We start from the raw sequence: 15,211 nt of genomic DNA on the forward strand, positions 1-15,211 counted from the left end.
CATTCCTCATTCCTGAAGAAGGGCTTATGCCCGAAACGTCGATTCTCCTGTTCCCTGGATGCTGCCTGACCTGCTGCGCTTTTCCAGCAACACATTTCCAGCTCTGATCTCCAGCATCTGCAGACCTCACTTTCTCCTCTGGATTATTAGATCAGTGACACTACCATTATACTCCTTGCAAATGTTTAAATTCTCTTGACACAGTACTGCTATGCAAGTAGTCACACAGGAGCAAGTGTACCTTTATCTTCCGGAAGTCGACGGGTTTGCGGATGAGTTCATAGTACTCTGGAAGCTCCTTGCGTGATGGAAGTTGAATGAAGACTTCACTGAGCTGTCGGCCAGTACTGCTTTAAAACAAAAAAAATGTCGATTACCAGTTGTTCACGGCACAGAAGGAGTAATGTGTGAGATATACACTGCTGTTGTTGCTGATGCGACATAATCTTAGGAGCATAACACTGCCATTTCACCCTAAATAAAACACAAGCTAACCAGCTTTTAGCAGTTAACAAGCTGACTCTTGTTTTAATATCTCTACGACGTGCAGATTTCAGAATCTTGATCATCAGCTTTGAGAAGGTATGATGCAAAATAGAATCATAGCATTCTGCAGCATTTAGAGAGGACATTCAATCCATCGTGCCTGTGCCAGGTCTTTGAAAGGTATCCAGTTAATCCAATTCCCCTTTTTGTTTCCCCATAATCGTGCAATCTTCTGCCATTCAAATATTTATTTGACTCTCTTTTGAAAATTATTGCTGAATTTGTTTCCAGCACTTTCTAGGCCATGATAACATGCTGCTAATAAATCGGCTTAGTTTACTACTGGTTCTTTTGTGAATTATCTTGAACCTGTGTATTCTAGAATGATAAACGGTGTGGTACTGAGCTGTACAGAGTAGCAGTTCCCAAGCTACATCACTATATCACTTGCAACTAACCCAGGACAACTGTTGGTATACTGCCTGCACTATGACCTTAGTGCTACCTTGGCTAAGGAGGTAGAAGAGGCAACAGTCTCCTTGATCTCACTTGCTCGGTCCATTTTTCATATTAATTCATGGGATGTAGACATCACTGGTCAGCATTTGATGTCCATTTCTAAATTACCATTGCAATAGTGGTGGTGAGCTGCTTTCTTGAAATGTTGCATTCATTGGGGTGGAGATACACCAACAGTGCTGTCAGTAATGAGTTTCAGGATTTTGACCCAGTGACCATCTTACATTTTCCAAGCAGACCTCTCACTAACCCTTAGTAATCCTTTCACTAACCTGTCCTTGTACTTGATCACTGCATCTACAGTTTTCTTCATTTTTTTGGTGAGGTTTGGGGGGTTTGGTGATAATTTTTCTGCTGGTGGCCGCCCACGCTTTTTTTTCTTCTTTTCATCATCATCCTTGTCCCGGCTGCTACGCGTGCTCGTGGTTGCCATGACCAACGGTGGGTCGACATCTCTCTTTCGTTTGCGGGCTTTTTTCTGACGAACCTCTTCTTCAATCTCCTCAAGGTTGCCCTCTTCTATGGCCTGTTGGGAGAGAAAGAATCACAATGAAACCCATCCTTTTTGGTACTTTACTCAGCCAGTCAACCTGTGGTATGTAGGTGTACGTGCAATCCTGGTATGATGGGGTAGATGAGGGAATTCCAGAAGGGCTGTTTCTAATATGGAATTCAACAATAGGCACAGTTGTTCACTCATTCCTGCCTGATGTCATTAAACATAACCACCAAATACTTCTGTGACTAAATAAATATATTGAATTAGCTTATTTGGACATGTTGTGTGACATTCCAGCACAGGTGGGACTTGAACCCAGGTCTTCTGGTCCAGAGGAAGTTGGCTGAACTTATCTTGTCTGGCCTACATGTGACTCCAGACCCACAGTAATGGGGTTAACTGATCTTTGAAATGGCTGAGCAAGCCAGTCAGTTCAAGGGCAATCAGCATAGACAGAAAATACTGGCCTTGCCACAGTCTATGCAAGAATTTTAAAAAGCTGCTTGGAGGGATTTATTCCCTGGGAGATGGTGCTATATTCAGCCTGTGTTGTTTATGTGTAAAAACACCCAATGATTGGGCTGCATTCCCACGCACTCACACTCCTACCTTGAGCCACTGTTTCTCGGTTAAAGAGTCGCTGTAGTCCACCTCCTTGCGCTGCCGCGAGCCTCGGCCAAACATTTTCTCCTCTTCCTCCTCACATGTCAGCCTTTCCACCTCAGCATCATCTTTCAAGATCCAGTTTGGAAGTTCATCTTCCTCCATTAACCGTGGTTTCCGCTTTGGGTTTCTGGCCTCTTCGCGACGACGGTCCAAATCCATCCGCTAAATCGAGCGAGAGAGAGATAACTTGAAGGGTCTTCTATGCTTACATTCCCTTTGTCTTTTGAGTTTACAGCTGAATGGGACCTCCAGTGCTGCTGAATCACACATTGGTCTGCCTGACACTCCAGCAGGACCACTAAACTCAGTGACCCAGCTCCCATTCCTTTAGGATTTCTCCTGCTGCTGAGGGACATCTGCTAAGACTGTGATCCAGCATGAGGGCTCCCATGTTGAAGAAAAAAGTCACACCTTCCCAACAAAAGATTGAATGAACATCTACTTTAAAATGCCCTTCACAAGCTTGAGAAGTCTCAAAGCTCTTTGCAGCCAATGAAATACTTATAAGTTGCACAAAGCAAGCTCCCACAAGCATTATTCGTGCTAACAATGAAATCATCTATTTTAATTTTGCTGTTTAAGGTTTAACTATTGCCCCAACACATTGGAAAGTACTCCCTCCTGTTATTCTTTGAATGTTGCCTTGGGACTTTTAACGCTCATCTGAGAGGTTCTCGGTTTAATGGCTCAGCAGGGCCTCCAATAGTGCAGCACTTCCTGTGTACTGCACAGAAATATTAGCCAAGATTTTTGGACTCTGTTTTATGGACTGGGACTTGAACTCACTGAGTCTCTGATTTAGAGATGAGAATGCTACTCCTGAGCCACGGTGACATTACCTTGTGCTCCGGCAGGTAACGACAGAAACTACTAAACGACCAAACCATGTGGATCTAAAGGTCCTAGCTTCTGTACAGAGTCAATTCATTTCAGTTTGTATAGGGCTCAATACCCTGGATTTGGGTGGTGGGGAATAAAACATATAGGGTTCTTACATCACTACTCAGAAGATCACGATTGAAAGTTCATCTGTCAACATTGGCCTGACACATATTGGGCCAGCTATTACGAATTCCAAAGTTGAATACGTGGCTAACACTGACTAGGTTCATACATGAGGCAAGACTACTTAATCTAATAATCTGGAGGGCTTAAAGGCCATTGGAAACTGTAAATCAACAGGAGTCAGGGTCTACAGTATAGGAGAGTAGAAAGAAATCAGGGTAAAAAGACAATGTTGCAGTTTTAAGTAGAAAACGTATTGCTTGTGTTTTTGTCACGACATACCATGAAGAGGTCGAATTCCTCTTCGTGTCTGGCTATCATTTGATTCACTGTCTCATCATCGGGAACTTCATCTTCTTCCTATAAGCAAACAGATAGCAGGTTAAATGTTGCGATGGTGGATTCAATGGGCTGAGGTACAATCCAACAAATTCTCTCTGCAACATGAATATTCTAAGTGGTTCTGTGTTTAACTCTTGTTGTTCTTGAGAAGGGGAGGGAAGTACAATGCACAAACCAGAGAATTTTCAAATACAGGTTGAGAGCTTGATAGCCCACATCCCATTGTGAGTCCCAAGATTTGGTCTGCCTGCTGACAGGTGATGCAGAGTCAAGATTGAGCCATTTGGTTCAGTGAGAAGCATCAGGCTGTCAAACACCAACCATCAAGATACAGTGCATAATACGTACAAGGGACAAAGTAAGAAAAGGGAATAACTAAAACTGGCATGTCACCAATTGAATCCAAATTCTTTCCATTTTAAAAAAATGGACACAGCATATTTAATCAGACTTTGTGAGTAACCAAAGTTACCATTCCAAGCAACGGGCTATAAACTAGACGTCAGTGCCAACTGCAATCTGGTTCAAGTGGCTAATCACTATGAGATTCTGAATTCAATGACAGGCAGGACAAACCAAATATCTAATCAATAAATCAAAGGCATTCAATGCTTATGATTGTGACCTTACAACCAACCAGTGGTGGAAATGCTTGCACTCACTCATGCAGTCTCTTGGAGACTCAATTCCGTAAAATACAGAAGGTTACAGATTAAAAAAATAAAGCAAACCCTCATCTTCTCACCCTGATATTGTGGTTCATATATGAAAGAGGGCAACATGGCACCATGCAAAACAGATGCTTAACAAACTGTGACTGTGACATTGACATGAAGCTGGTATCACAAGGCACACATTCCACACAAGGTTGATTTCTGATTCTCACTTTTGGTCACATTAAGGTACAGTCAGCTTTACAAATGGCACATTGAGCTTTCAAATTACACTATTGACAATTTTAGGGAAAACATTCCAACCATTATAAGGAACTGCAACTCAGTGTCTTAACACAACTTATCACAACATCTTTATAAAACTGATAGCTTGAATTGAAAATGGGGTGTGTAACTGTAAGGGCTACAACAAAGAGGTTTATATGGAGAATGAGGTATGCAACAAAGCAGGTTAAAACTGAAAGCCTTGTACTGAGGATGGGGTGAGAAACAATGAGAGGATTATGAGTTGGGAGCCTTTTACTAAGAGTGTCTGATAGAGAGGGTTATAATTAACAGACTTATATGAGGGTGCGGTGTGCGACAAGGATGGCATTATAACTGGGAACTTTATAATGAGGGTGGGGTGTACTCCTTAAGTATGTTTATTTTCTTTTATTCCAAAACATCACTTAAAGCAAAGAAACATTTGGCATGCAGTAATAAAGCAAAGGATCAAATATAAAAAGGAAAAGAAACAATGTTTTTTGGTATCTTTTCTCTGCCCTGCAATTTCTTGCCATTATTCCCACACCTATTTTGGAGATGAGATGGTTGAGGAGGCAGGAGGGGACTGAGACCTTGTCTGGGAACATGCTCACTTCAGAGAAACAAGAATGCTACCATCAGTTGCAACAGGCAGCTGATGCCCAAGGTCCTGTCCTTGAAAGATTTCATTACAAGTGTGTGGCTAATTAATAGCATGAGACCACAGGCAGGGGTTTAGTGATTTCATAGTGTAAATGTGTTGCGGACAAGGAACCATATCTAATCATCTCCTGTGAAACATCTGCCTCCCAGCAAGGCCACCAATTCCATTCTGCATCACTGCATGCTCTTAAACAACCTCTCTTTGTTTCTTTAATTATATATTATCCGTTATCACTTCTGCCAGCTTATCCCGCAACCATTTCCAGAGCTGACAGAAAAGGCCTCTGCTGGCAAGGTACAAGAGAGGAGGTGGGATTGTCTCCCTGTCCATGAAGGCAAATTTCCACCTCTTACACCAAATACCAGGAACACTCCCACTGGAAGTTGTTGGCCTAATTTCTAATAGTTCAGTAGAGGTCAGCCTGAATCAAAAACATGAAGTTTTCTTAGACTCTTACAGCACAGAAGGAGTCTATTCAGCTCATCATGCTTGTGCTAGCTCATGTTCAACAGTCAACCAAGAAAGCTAGCCTTTATTACAAAGGGATTGGAGTGTTAGAGTAAAGAAGTCTTCTTGTAATTATATAGGGCAGTGGTAAGACCACACCTGGAGAACAGTGTGCAGTTTGATTTCTTTACCAAAGGAAGAATGTACTTGCCTTTGAGGAAGTGCACCAAAGGTTTATTAAACTAATTCCTGGGATGAGGGGGTTGTCTAATGTGAAGAGATTGAGTAGAAAGGTTATGGTCCCTAGAGTTCAGAAGAATGAGATGTGAATCTATTGAAACATATAAAATGCTTAAGGGGATTGACAAGATAATTATTAGGAAAATGTTTCCCTGGGCTGGTATTCACATCTATGGGTCACAGTCTCAGGATAAGAAGTTAGCTACTTAGGACTGAGATGAGGAGAAATTTCTTAACCCAAAGGGTTGTGGATTATTTCAGTTCTCTACCAAAGAGCTCAATCATCAAGTACATTTAAGTCAAAAATTGAGAGACTTTTGGATACTAGGGAGTCAAGGGATATGGGGATAGTGCGGGAAGGTGTAGCTGAGCTAGAAGATCAGCTATAATTATGTTGAACAGTGAGCAGGCCTGGGGAGCCAAATGGCCTACTCCTGTTCCTATTTCTTATATTCTTAAATCCAATTGGTCCTACACTCCTGCTCTTTCCCCAGAACCTTGCAATACTTTGACCGTTTCAAGGTATGTATCAAATTTCCTTTTGCAAGTTACCACTGAATCTGTTTCCACCACCTTTTCAGGCAGCACATTCCAGATTTTAACAACTCACTGTGTTTAAAAAAAAAGTCTCCTCATCTCCCCTACTCTTTAAAATCTTCTTTTTCTTGAGTAAGGAAAGGTTGGTGAATGTGGGATGTGCAGAATTTCTGCAGTTTTCCCAACTTAAATCCAAAAATAAATGTAAATTAATAAGTAAACAGGCCCCCTCTGTGACAGGAGGCTCCACTGTCTCTCAACCAACACGTGTGAAAAATCTTTTGGCAAAAGTGTTCACATCTGCAGAAAACACTTGATGTTGTTCCTGCTCTTTTATAACATGATGTGTGCATAAAGTTTAGCAACATTTTGCCAAAGACCTGAAACAAGAGGAGCCCTCCGGCACAGCCTGAGAATAAGATGATGCGCAGATGCAGGTCGGACTACAAACTAGTCTACTTACAGTATGTCCTTCCGATCCTTTCACCTCCGCTGCCACAACCTCAGACTATGTTAATTGGGGAAGAAAAACAACAAACAAATATCCCATTACTTCATTTATTAGTCACCACTGATTACATGGAAAAGTTGAGACAAAAAAATGTTTTTTTACTAGAAGTCACCCCAGCTATAGACAAGGCCAGTGGAATTCTGTGGTAACTTCTGGTCAAGGAGGAGGCAGTTTTTAAAAATTTATTCACCGCATGTGGTAGTTACTGGCAAGGCGATAATTTATTGCTCATCTCTAAATTTGTTTGAGAAAGGGGTTGTGAACCACCTTTTTGAATACTGCTGAATAGCTTGATAGAGCAATTCAGAAGGTTATTGACAGCCAATTACATTACTGTAGGTGTGGAGCCATACGTAGGCTAGACTGGTTAAAGATGATTTCCTTCCCTAAAAGACAATAGTGAATGTGATGGGTTCTTATGATATTTAGGAGTTTAATAGTCAGCATTATGGTTGAATTCCGTCTCAAAATTTGAACTACATTTAAATTCCCCAACTGTGTTGGTGGGATTTGGACTAATGTCTCTAGATCATTAAACCAGAACCCTGGATTCCTAGTACAGTAAGATAACCCACTATGTTACTGTACCCTCAATATTTTCAGGATCATGTTCCAGCATCTCCTTAATAGAGGTTCTTGTCCCAGCATTTGATTAGGAAACACCTGCTGGAGATGCAGTTGAATGATGAAGAGGGAGTTTGGTCCTTTTGACAGTGAAGGGTCATCTGTTTTATATGAATGAAATGGATCATCTTTGAGTTTATGAGATAAAAGCAGAAAATGCTCTAAATATGCAGCAGGGTTGAAGCGAAAGATGGTAACTTTGACCAAGCATTTGTCCAACTGTTCTAATGCTCTTTTGACTCATTGCCAGTGTTTTTGTCTGATTACGCACCTTAAGAAAGAGCTTGCATTTATATAGCATCTTTTATTAACTCAGGACACCTTAAAGAGCTTTACAGCCACTTTTGAAGCATAGCTACTGTTTTAATTTCAGAAATATGGTAGCCAACTTGCACGCAGTAAGATCCTACAAACAGTAATAGCAAGTTAATCTATTTTAACGACATTGGTTCAAAATTATGGCATGGAATTATTTATAAAGGGGAAAATGGGGGCCTCCTAAAGTGCTGAACTCATGAGTGGTCTTCTTCATCCCGTCATTGAACAGGATTGTGGCTGGTTAGACCAAGGCCAAATTTAGTGCCCAGCTCTACTTGTTCTCGCTGGTAAGCTGCCTTCTTGAAATGTGGTGCAGGCATACTCACAGTGGTGTTCATGAAGGAGTTCCAGGATTTTGACCTAGTGACAGTGTAGAAACTGTGATGTATACTTCCAAGTAAGGAAAACTCATGGCTTAATGGGTAACTTGCTTAATGGGTGGTGTTCTCCAGCACCTGCCACCCATCTCATTCTCAGTGGCTGAGGTTGCAAGTTTGCAAGATGCTGACAATGTTTGGCTCGATTTTTGAGTTCCAGTTACTGGAATTCATCTCGAAAGTGTGGCCTTCTGAGTCTGAGGTGAAAACGCTATCCATGAACCGTGGTTGACTCCTTGGGACATTTTATTACATTCATGTTATATATGCTATGGATTTATTCTCTAGAAATGCAGGCTGCTTGTTAAGCAATTCAGGCAGAGGCTTCATTTCATCTGAAATAAACATTCTCAGAACGTTTTATTCTTCAGAAGATCACTGTATTTCCATTCCTTGGTTTTTCATGTGTATTGTGACATTCAGCCCAAAGTCATCAAACGCTTTGAGGTTGGGTTCAGAAGGTACAAGTGATTATTGTGAACTGACTGCCATTGATGTTCAGAATTTCTATTGTCAAATGACATAAACAGCTGTAACTGGGCAAGGATAGTGGCGGTAAATCAAAGCCTGTTCATTGTTGCTTGTTTTCATCTACAATGTAGACCTTTCCTGTCACATTCTCGGGGTATGATGGAGGATGTCTCTATGCAGCCAAAGAGGGAAGAAACACAGCCACATTTTCCCAAAAGACCATGGCCACTGATCAGGTATAGAGTAAATACAACTGGAGCTTGGTAAACATCCACAATAATGCTTTGAGACCACAGAGCAACCTCCCCACTGTTCCTCAAGTCCATCCTAAGTTTCAGATCAATTTTGTTACTCTGATAAAGATCTTGTTGCTGAGACAGCCAGTCTCAAACATAGAAGATTAAATAATGATATAATTGAGATGTCTGAAGATAATTAAAGACATTGACCCACTGGGTAGCAACTATTTCTACTGGTTGGATAGTCCAGAACAAGGGAACGTAATCCTAAAATTCGAGCTAGTCTGTTTAGTGGTAACTGCAAGAAGCATTTTTTCACACAAAGTGCAGTGGAAATCTGGAACTCTGTCCTCCACAACAATGTTGAGGCTAGGGATTAAGAGAAAAATTCTACTTTAATAGTTTTCTTTTGTCAGATAAGGGTTGAGGATATGGAACTGAGGTGAGTAGGTGCGATTAAGGCACAAAGCAACCATGATCTAAGTAAAACAACAGAAGAAGCTCAAGGAGCTGATTAGCCTAGCCTATTGCTCCTATGTTACTTCATTACTGATGTCGTTCTTCTGTTCTGCTGTCTGCCACCATTATTTTCCAAGCGACCAATCTTCATGGGAATGCCTGTATTGCGAGTGTCGGCAGGTTCAAAGGCAAACTTGAGCCTCACTGTATTTCCACCCTTGCTGTCCCACACTCATTCATTCACAAAAAATACAACAGCATTTAAATAACAGCTTTAATCAGGTAAAACATCCCAATCACATCATAGGAGTTTTATCAGACACAAGTTCACACCGAGCTACAAAATGAAACATAAGCATAGGTGACCAAAGCTAGGCCAAAGAGGTTTGTTTCTAAGGTCTTCTTAAATGAGGAGAAAGAAAGGTTCATGGGAGAAATTGCAGAACTCTACGCACAGCCATCTATGATGGAGGGATTGGAGAAGTACAGAGATCTCAGACAGACAGTAGTGCTGGAAGAGGTTCCATAGATAAAGAAGGGCAAACAGGAGAATGACAGCACACAAACTCACATACACATCCAGCAGATGTTGCTGAATAATGATTTGGAGCAGAATCCAGGACAAAACAGCTGTAACGTGGCAAGGACAGTGGTGGTAAATCACAGACCATAGCCTTGGCAGCTACATTGAGGATTCTGTTAAGCCTCCTGTTTAAATTGCCAATTGAGAAATTATGAATAATAAGACCACTCCATTACCCAGCTAAGGAGATATAGGTTAGTACACAGAGTGAACAACAGTAGCCTATAATAAGTTCACAAAGATAATACTTGGTTTCCTTTTATGATGGCACTAAGTTACTTTGCAGCTCAGTGAGTATCAACGTCTCTGCAGCTAGGTCATGTCTGATCACCTTGGTGCTCCCACTAGATTAGACAAAACATTTACGCATGCCCAAAGTCAGAATTTACTGTAATGGAATTATAATTCTGAGCTAAGATTCTGATGAGTACATTATAACTAGCACAAGTTTGAAAAGAGTAGACATGCAGCTACAACAATGACAATAACAACTTGTAGTTATGTAATTCTTTTATTATAATAAAAAGTTCCCAGGTGCTTTACATGAGCGTCAAACAAAATTGGAGTCACGTAAGGAGATATTAGGACAAGCGACCGTAAGCTTGGTCAAAGAGCTAGATTTTAAGGAGTATCTTAATGATAGAAAGTGATGTAGAAGGCAGAGAGGTGTACCTTGAGAATTCTGGAGCTTAGAGGCAGGCAGCTCAAGGCACAGCCACAAATTAAAATTGGAGCAATTAAAATCGGGAATATAAAAGTATCAGAAGAGCCCGTATCTCAAGCAATTGAGGAGATGGAGGAGATTATAGTGATAGGGAGGAAAGGAATTTGAAAACAATCATATGAATTTTAAAATAAAAAGACCGCTAGATTGTGAATTATTGCAGGACAGTGAGCACAGAGGTGAATGGGACTTGGGTGTGCGTTCAGACTCAGGCAGATATTTTAGATGACATCAAATTTACAGAAATTAGAATGTTGCTCAGCAATGAGTTGGAGTAGACAAATCTAAAGGTAACAAATACATTGATGAATGTTCCAGGAACAAATAATACTGGGAGATGCAATAATGTGGAAATGATGGCAGAATGTGTGGTTGGAAGCTCAACTGAAGGGTCAAATATGACAGTTTAATCAGTCTTGGTTCTGTCAGAGACAGGGATGGAGTCAGTAGCTAGTTTTTTTTCCTGTTTGAAGCAGGAACCAAGACAATGGCTTCAGTCTTCCCTAAATTAATTGAAAGAAATTTCTGCCCATTTGGTATGGGATACTGAACAAGCAGTCTGATAATTTAATAACAGAGGAGGAATTGAAAGAGATGGCAATGAGGTAGAGCTAGATGTTGTCAGTGTACATGTGAAACCTTTGCTATTGGATGGTGCTGCCATATGGAAGCATGTAGGTAAGAAATAGGAGAGGATTTAAGGCTTTATAAAAAATATTCCTTCATGCATAGGATGTCGCCCTCACTGGCTAGGCCAGCCCTAATTAACTATCCCTAATAGCTCTGATAAAGGTGCTGGTGAGCCATCTTTTTGAACTACTGCAGTCCTTGATGTGGTGGGGTGGAGGGGGTGGGGGGGGAGGTGGGGGAAACCAAAGATAACTATGTAGAAAATGAAAAGGGATTCTCTGTCTACAACTGGATAAGTAAGAATGAAACTGAGAAAATGCAGTCAAATTCAGTGGGACAAGAGTAAAGAGGCATTGGAGGAGGATGGTGTGGTCAACCATGTCAAAGATTGAGGACACATGAGAAGGATGAGGAGGGATAGTTTATCTTTGGCACAATAAAATAGGACGTCATCTATGATTTTGATAAAAGTTATTTTGGAACTGTGGTTGGGTTGAAACATGATAGAAAAAGTTAAAATATGAAGTTCCAGGAAAAATATGAATATATTTGGGAATCAATACAGGTGAGAGAAATTTGTAGAGCAAAGAGAGTCAGTGGTTTGCAAAACTGAGGAACCATGGATTAATTTTTTGAATAAACGGTAATAAGATTAGAAAGAGAGGGACAGTACCTGAGGAGAGAGAACTAGGATCGGAGGTTGGGTGGCCGAAAATTTGTGGAAATTGAAAGAGTGAAGAGAGTTGGAATGGAGAAGGCCAAGATGCAGCATTTTTAGAGTTTCAAAATGATGAATAGACTCTGATAAATTTGAGGAAAACATTTTTTGTCTGCAAGTAGATCAAGCACAAGTGAATTAAAGATTTAAAAGTATTAGCAAAAGATCTAGAGGGAAGACAAATAGTTCTTTTCATACATATTGGAATCTCAAACGTTCTATCTGAAAATGTGCTGGATGGTGATTCCTTAAATCATTTGAAGTGGAGCTGGACAAGTACTTGAGACTGAGAAAGTTATGGGCAAAAAGCAGAGTTGTAGAATTAATTACAACTCTCTTTCAAAGAGCCAGCACAGGCATAACAGGCCAAATGGCCTCCTTCTGTGCTGTACATTTCTATGATTCCATGAGTGCAACTGATGGTCTTGCCTTTGTTGCTATTAAACATTATTCTTGAATTTTCTTACTTGCTTAATCAGCAAATCAGCAAGTAGTTGCTTGCATGCTTGATTCAGATAATGCAAATTAAACAGGATTACAGGCTGGGGCTATGATGCTAAGATTCTTGACATTCACAAAGTAAGAAATGTCCCATCTTCCCAAATCTGCTATACAGATTTTTAGGCTTATTCTCAGGCATTGTGTGAGTTCTTCTTCATCTGCAGCAGCTCCTTCCTGCCCATCACATCAGCTCAACTCAGAACTGCCACTGTGCATTGTTTCCCAAAATGTTCTAACAGCCCGATAGCAGAGCGCAAGGCTCTGTATGAAACAATATCACATTATATGGAATATTTAGACATCATGTGGAATATCTGCACACTGTATGGAATATTTGCATGCTTTATGCTAGATTCACATGTTGCTTGTGAGTCTGTATACATTTTAAAGACACAGGATGTTACACAGTGGCTCAGATTAGGCAGAGTTTCATTTTATACTCACTTCGTCCTGCTCCTCATGTTCGAGTATAGCCTGAAGAAATGCCCGCCTCTCGTGGCTGGAGGATTTCTGATCGAACATCCCAGCCTGGATGACCTTCTGGTCAACATTGAGCTTGTATTTAGCTGCTGCTAAGATCTTTTCCTCCACACTGTTCACAGTGCACAGGCGCAGCACGCGTACTTCATTTTGCTGTCCGATGCGATGAGCACGATCTTGAGCTTGTAAGTCCTGAAACAAACCCAAACATGAAGAGCTCAGAAATGCTGCTTTTCATTTTCTTTCTTCATCAATGAGCTCCTCCCTCTACATCATATTCATTCTCAGGCTAGAAGGTGGGCTGGCACCCCAACTTCCTGGTTATTGTTGCTGCTCTTTAACTGACTAGTGGGAGGTGCAATAAAGTAGACTACCCTGGAGATCTTTTGGTATTATGGTCGAGATTATGAATAAACTGTAGGACCTTCTCACCACAAATGCACCATGTGCCACAATGCCCTGACACTGAAAATGCCAACTCACCCTGGGATCTTCCTTCTCCCACGAGTCTCCACTCTTGAAGACTCTTCCCTCCTTGAAGTGTCGACTTCTTACAATATCCTTTCACCTTGTTGCTTCGACAGAGTTATTATTTACTCATCAGAAATGAGTAACCTAACTACCTTTCTCTACCCCTCTAATTGTAGGACATTGAGTTAATAGTAGCAATACTTATGCTTCCCTGGAGATCATAGATCAGCATAGGAGGCCGATCACATCTCTGCCAGCTCAGTAAAACAATCATTCATTTATTATACAATTTGCACGTATTTTCCTTTCCAATATGCTTTTTTAAATTACTTTTGCAACTATTCTTGCCACACTTTCAGAAAGTGTTTTCTACATCACAACAACTTACTACATAAAAATATTTTTTCTTATTTCTCCCTCTCTTATATTATAAATCTTAGCCCTCTGGTTATGGATCCTGCCAATGGACACAGTGTTTCCTTACTTACTCTATCAGAACACTTCAGATTTTGAACACTCTAATAAATCGCCTCCTAGCCTTTTCTTCCCTAAGAAGTACAATCCAAGCTTCTTCAGCCTACCCACCAACAGAAGTTCCTCGTCCCATTTCTATAGTTTGTATCATGTTCTGTTACTACACTGAATAAATTAAACTATGTTCATCATAAAGTCCAAAGACCAGATCTTGAAGAGGTTAATACTGAATATTAAGAGGTCAGGCTCAATGAGTGCACTTAGCAAATTACTGAGAAGTGACAAGTTATCAGTAGTTAATGAACAGCTAAAGGTGGGGAGATAGGTGGGTTAATTACTTCTGCCTGTTTATAGCTGGACTGTAAACCTAAAAGGCAAGCATTAGCAACGCTGTTGGGTCCTTACTCAATTGCCATAGGGTAACACATTAGGCAACTGATAAAGCTTCTTTTCTATTCCCTATAGATATAATTTACAATTATCACTCTCCCTCCAACCAGGGGTGTTTCCTGTGTCTGATAGAAACAATTGGATCTTAGCCCATGGGATTTAATAGCAAATTAGCAGGTGTGTTCGCTACTTTGCCACTTTTATTGCCATCTTAACAATCCAGAGTTGATCAGTTCAAATCCCACTGGGGAACTGGATGCAATAAATCTGCACAGTAGGCTGTTACCAACAAGATGCAACTTCCTGGATTATTGTAGTAACAAACATGATTCAGTTATGCTTCTCAGGAAAGGCAATCTACCAAGCATAACCCAGTCCAGATTACAACAATCCTTCATGCCTGGTGAAGTAGCTTATTCAGGTGTAAGGCGAGTCACAATCAATGATCCAAACTCTTCCCTGTGCACTGCAGGAATGGGTGATGAATGCTGCATTGCACACACCTGTCAAATCCTCACTTGGACAGCAGTTTGCTGTGGTTGGTCCTCAAGTTGCTTCGAGCCTGGTGACTCTTACAATTATAGGGATCACTTCACAACCACCCACCTGAGAAACGTGTGTGTGTATCGTGTGTGTGTGTGTGTGTGTGAGAGAGAGAGAGAGAGAGTGTGAGTGTGAGTGAAAGAGAGAGAGAACACATGTGTGTTAGCAAAATGTGATGTCCCTACCAATCCAAGCGTGAGTAGGTTGCTTGCCAGCTGATGAGCCTGGAACATATGAACAGAAAGAAGCCTTTTGTCCCTCAAGCGTGTTCTGCCAGAGTCAGAGTCCTACAGCATGGAGACAGGCCCTTCAGTCCAAACTATCCATTGCAGCCGAAATGTCCATCCATGCTAATCCCATTTCCCTGCACTTG

The 15,211-nt window shown here is 41.0% G+C and overlaps 1 protein-coding gene across 9 annotated transcripts in view; it reads right to left on the bottom strand.

The window, feature by feature from the left end:
* Positions 1 to 15,211, bottom strand: part of smarca4a (SWI/SNF related BAF chromatin remodeling complex subunit ATPase 4a) — a 110,924-nt gene that overhangs the window by 11,403 nt on the left and 84,310 nt on the right. For 4 of the 9 annotated variants that reach the window (XM_087983415.1, XM_087983411.1, XM_087983418.1 and 1 more), the window contains 6 exons: positions 12,925 to 13,152; positions 6,789 to 6,833; positions 3,458 to 3,535; positions 2,114 to 2,332; positions 1,278 to 1,531; positions 242 to 350 (listed from right to left, as the gene is read on the bottom strand). In XM_087983415.1, the coding sequence (XP_087839541.1) occupies positions 242 to 350; positions 1,278 to 1,531; positions 2,114 to 2,332; positions 3,458 to 3,535; positions 6,789 to 6,833; positions 12,925 to 13,152 (933 nt within the window). The remainder of the gene's footprint in view (positions 1 to 241; positions 351 to 1,277; positions 1,532 to 2,113; positions 2,333 to 3,457; positions 3,536 to 6,788; positions 6,834 to 12,924; positions 13,153 to 15,211) is intronic. The other 5 variants (XM_087983417.1, XM_087983414.1, XM_087983416.1 and 2 more) reach the window with 3 other exon arrangements.

This window comes from Chiloscyllium plagiosum, unplaced genomic scaffold (genome assembly GCF_037043375.1).
Source record: "Chiloscyllium plagiosum isolate Xiang-an unplaced genomic scaffold, Cpla_swu_hap1 HiC_scaffold_45, whole genome shotgun sequence".
Taxonomy (NCBI): Eukaryota; Metazoa; Chordata; class Chondrichthyes; order Orectolobiformes; family Hemiscylliidae; genus Chiloscyllium; species Chiloscyllium plagiosum.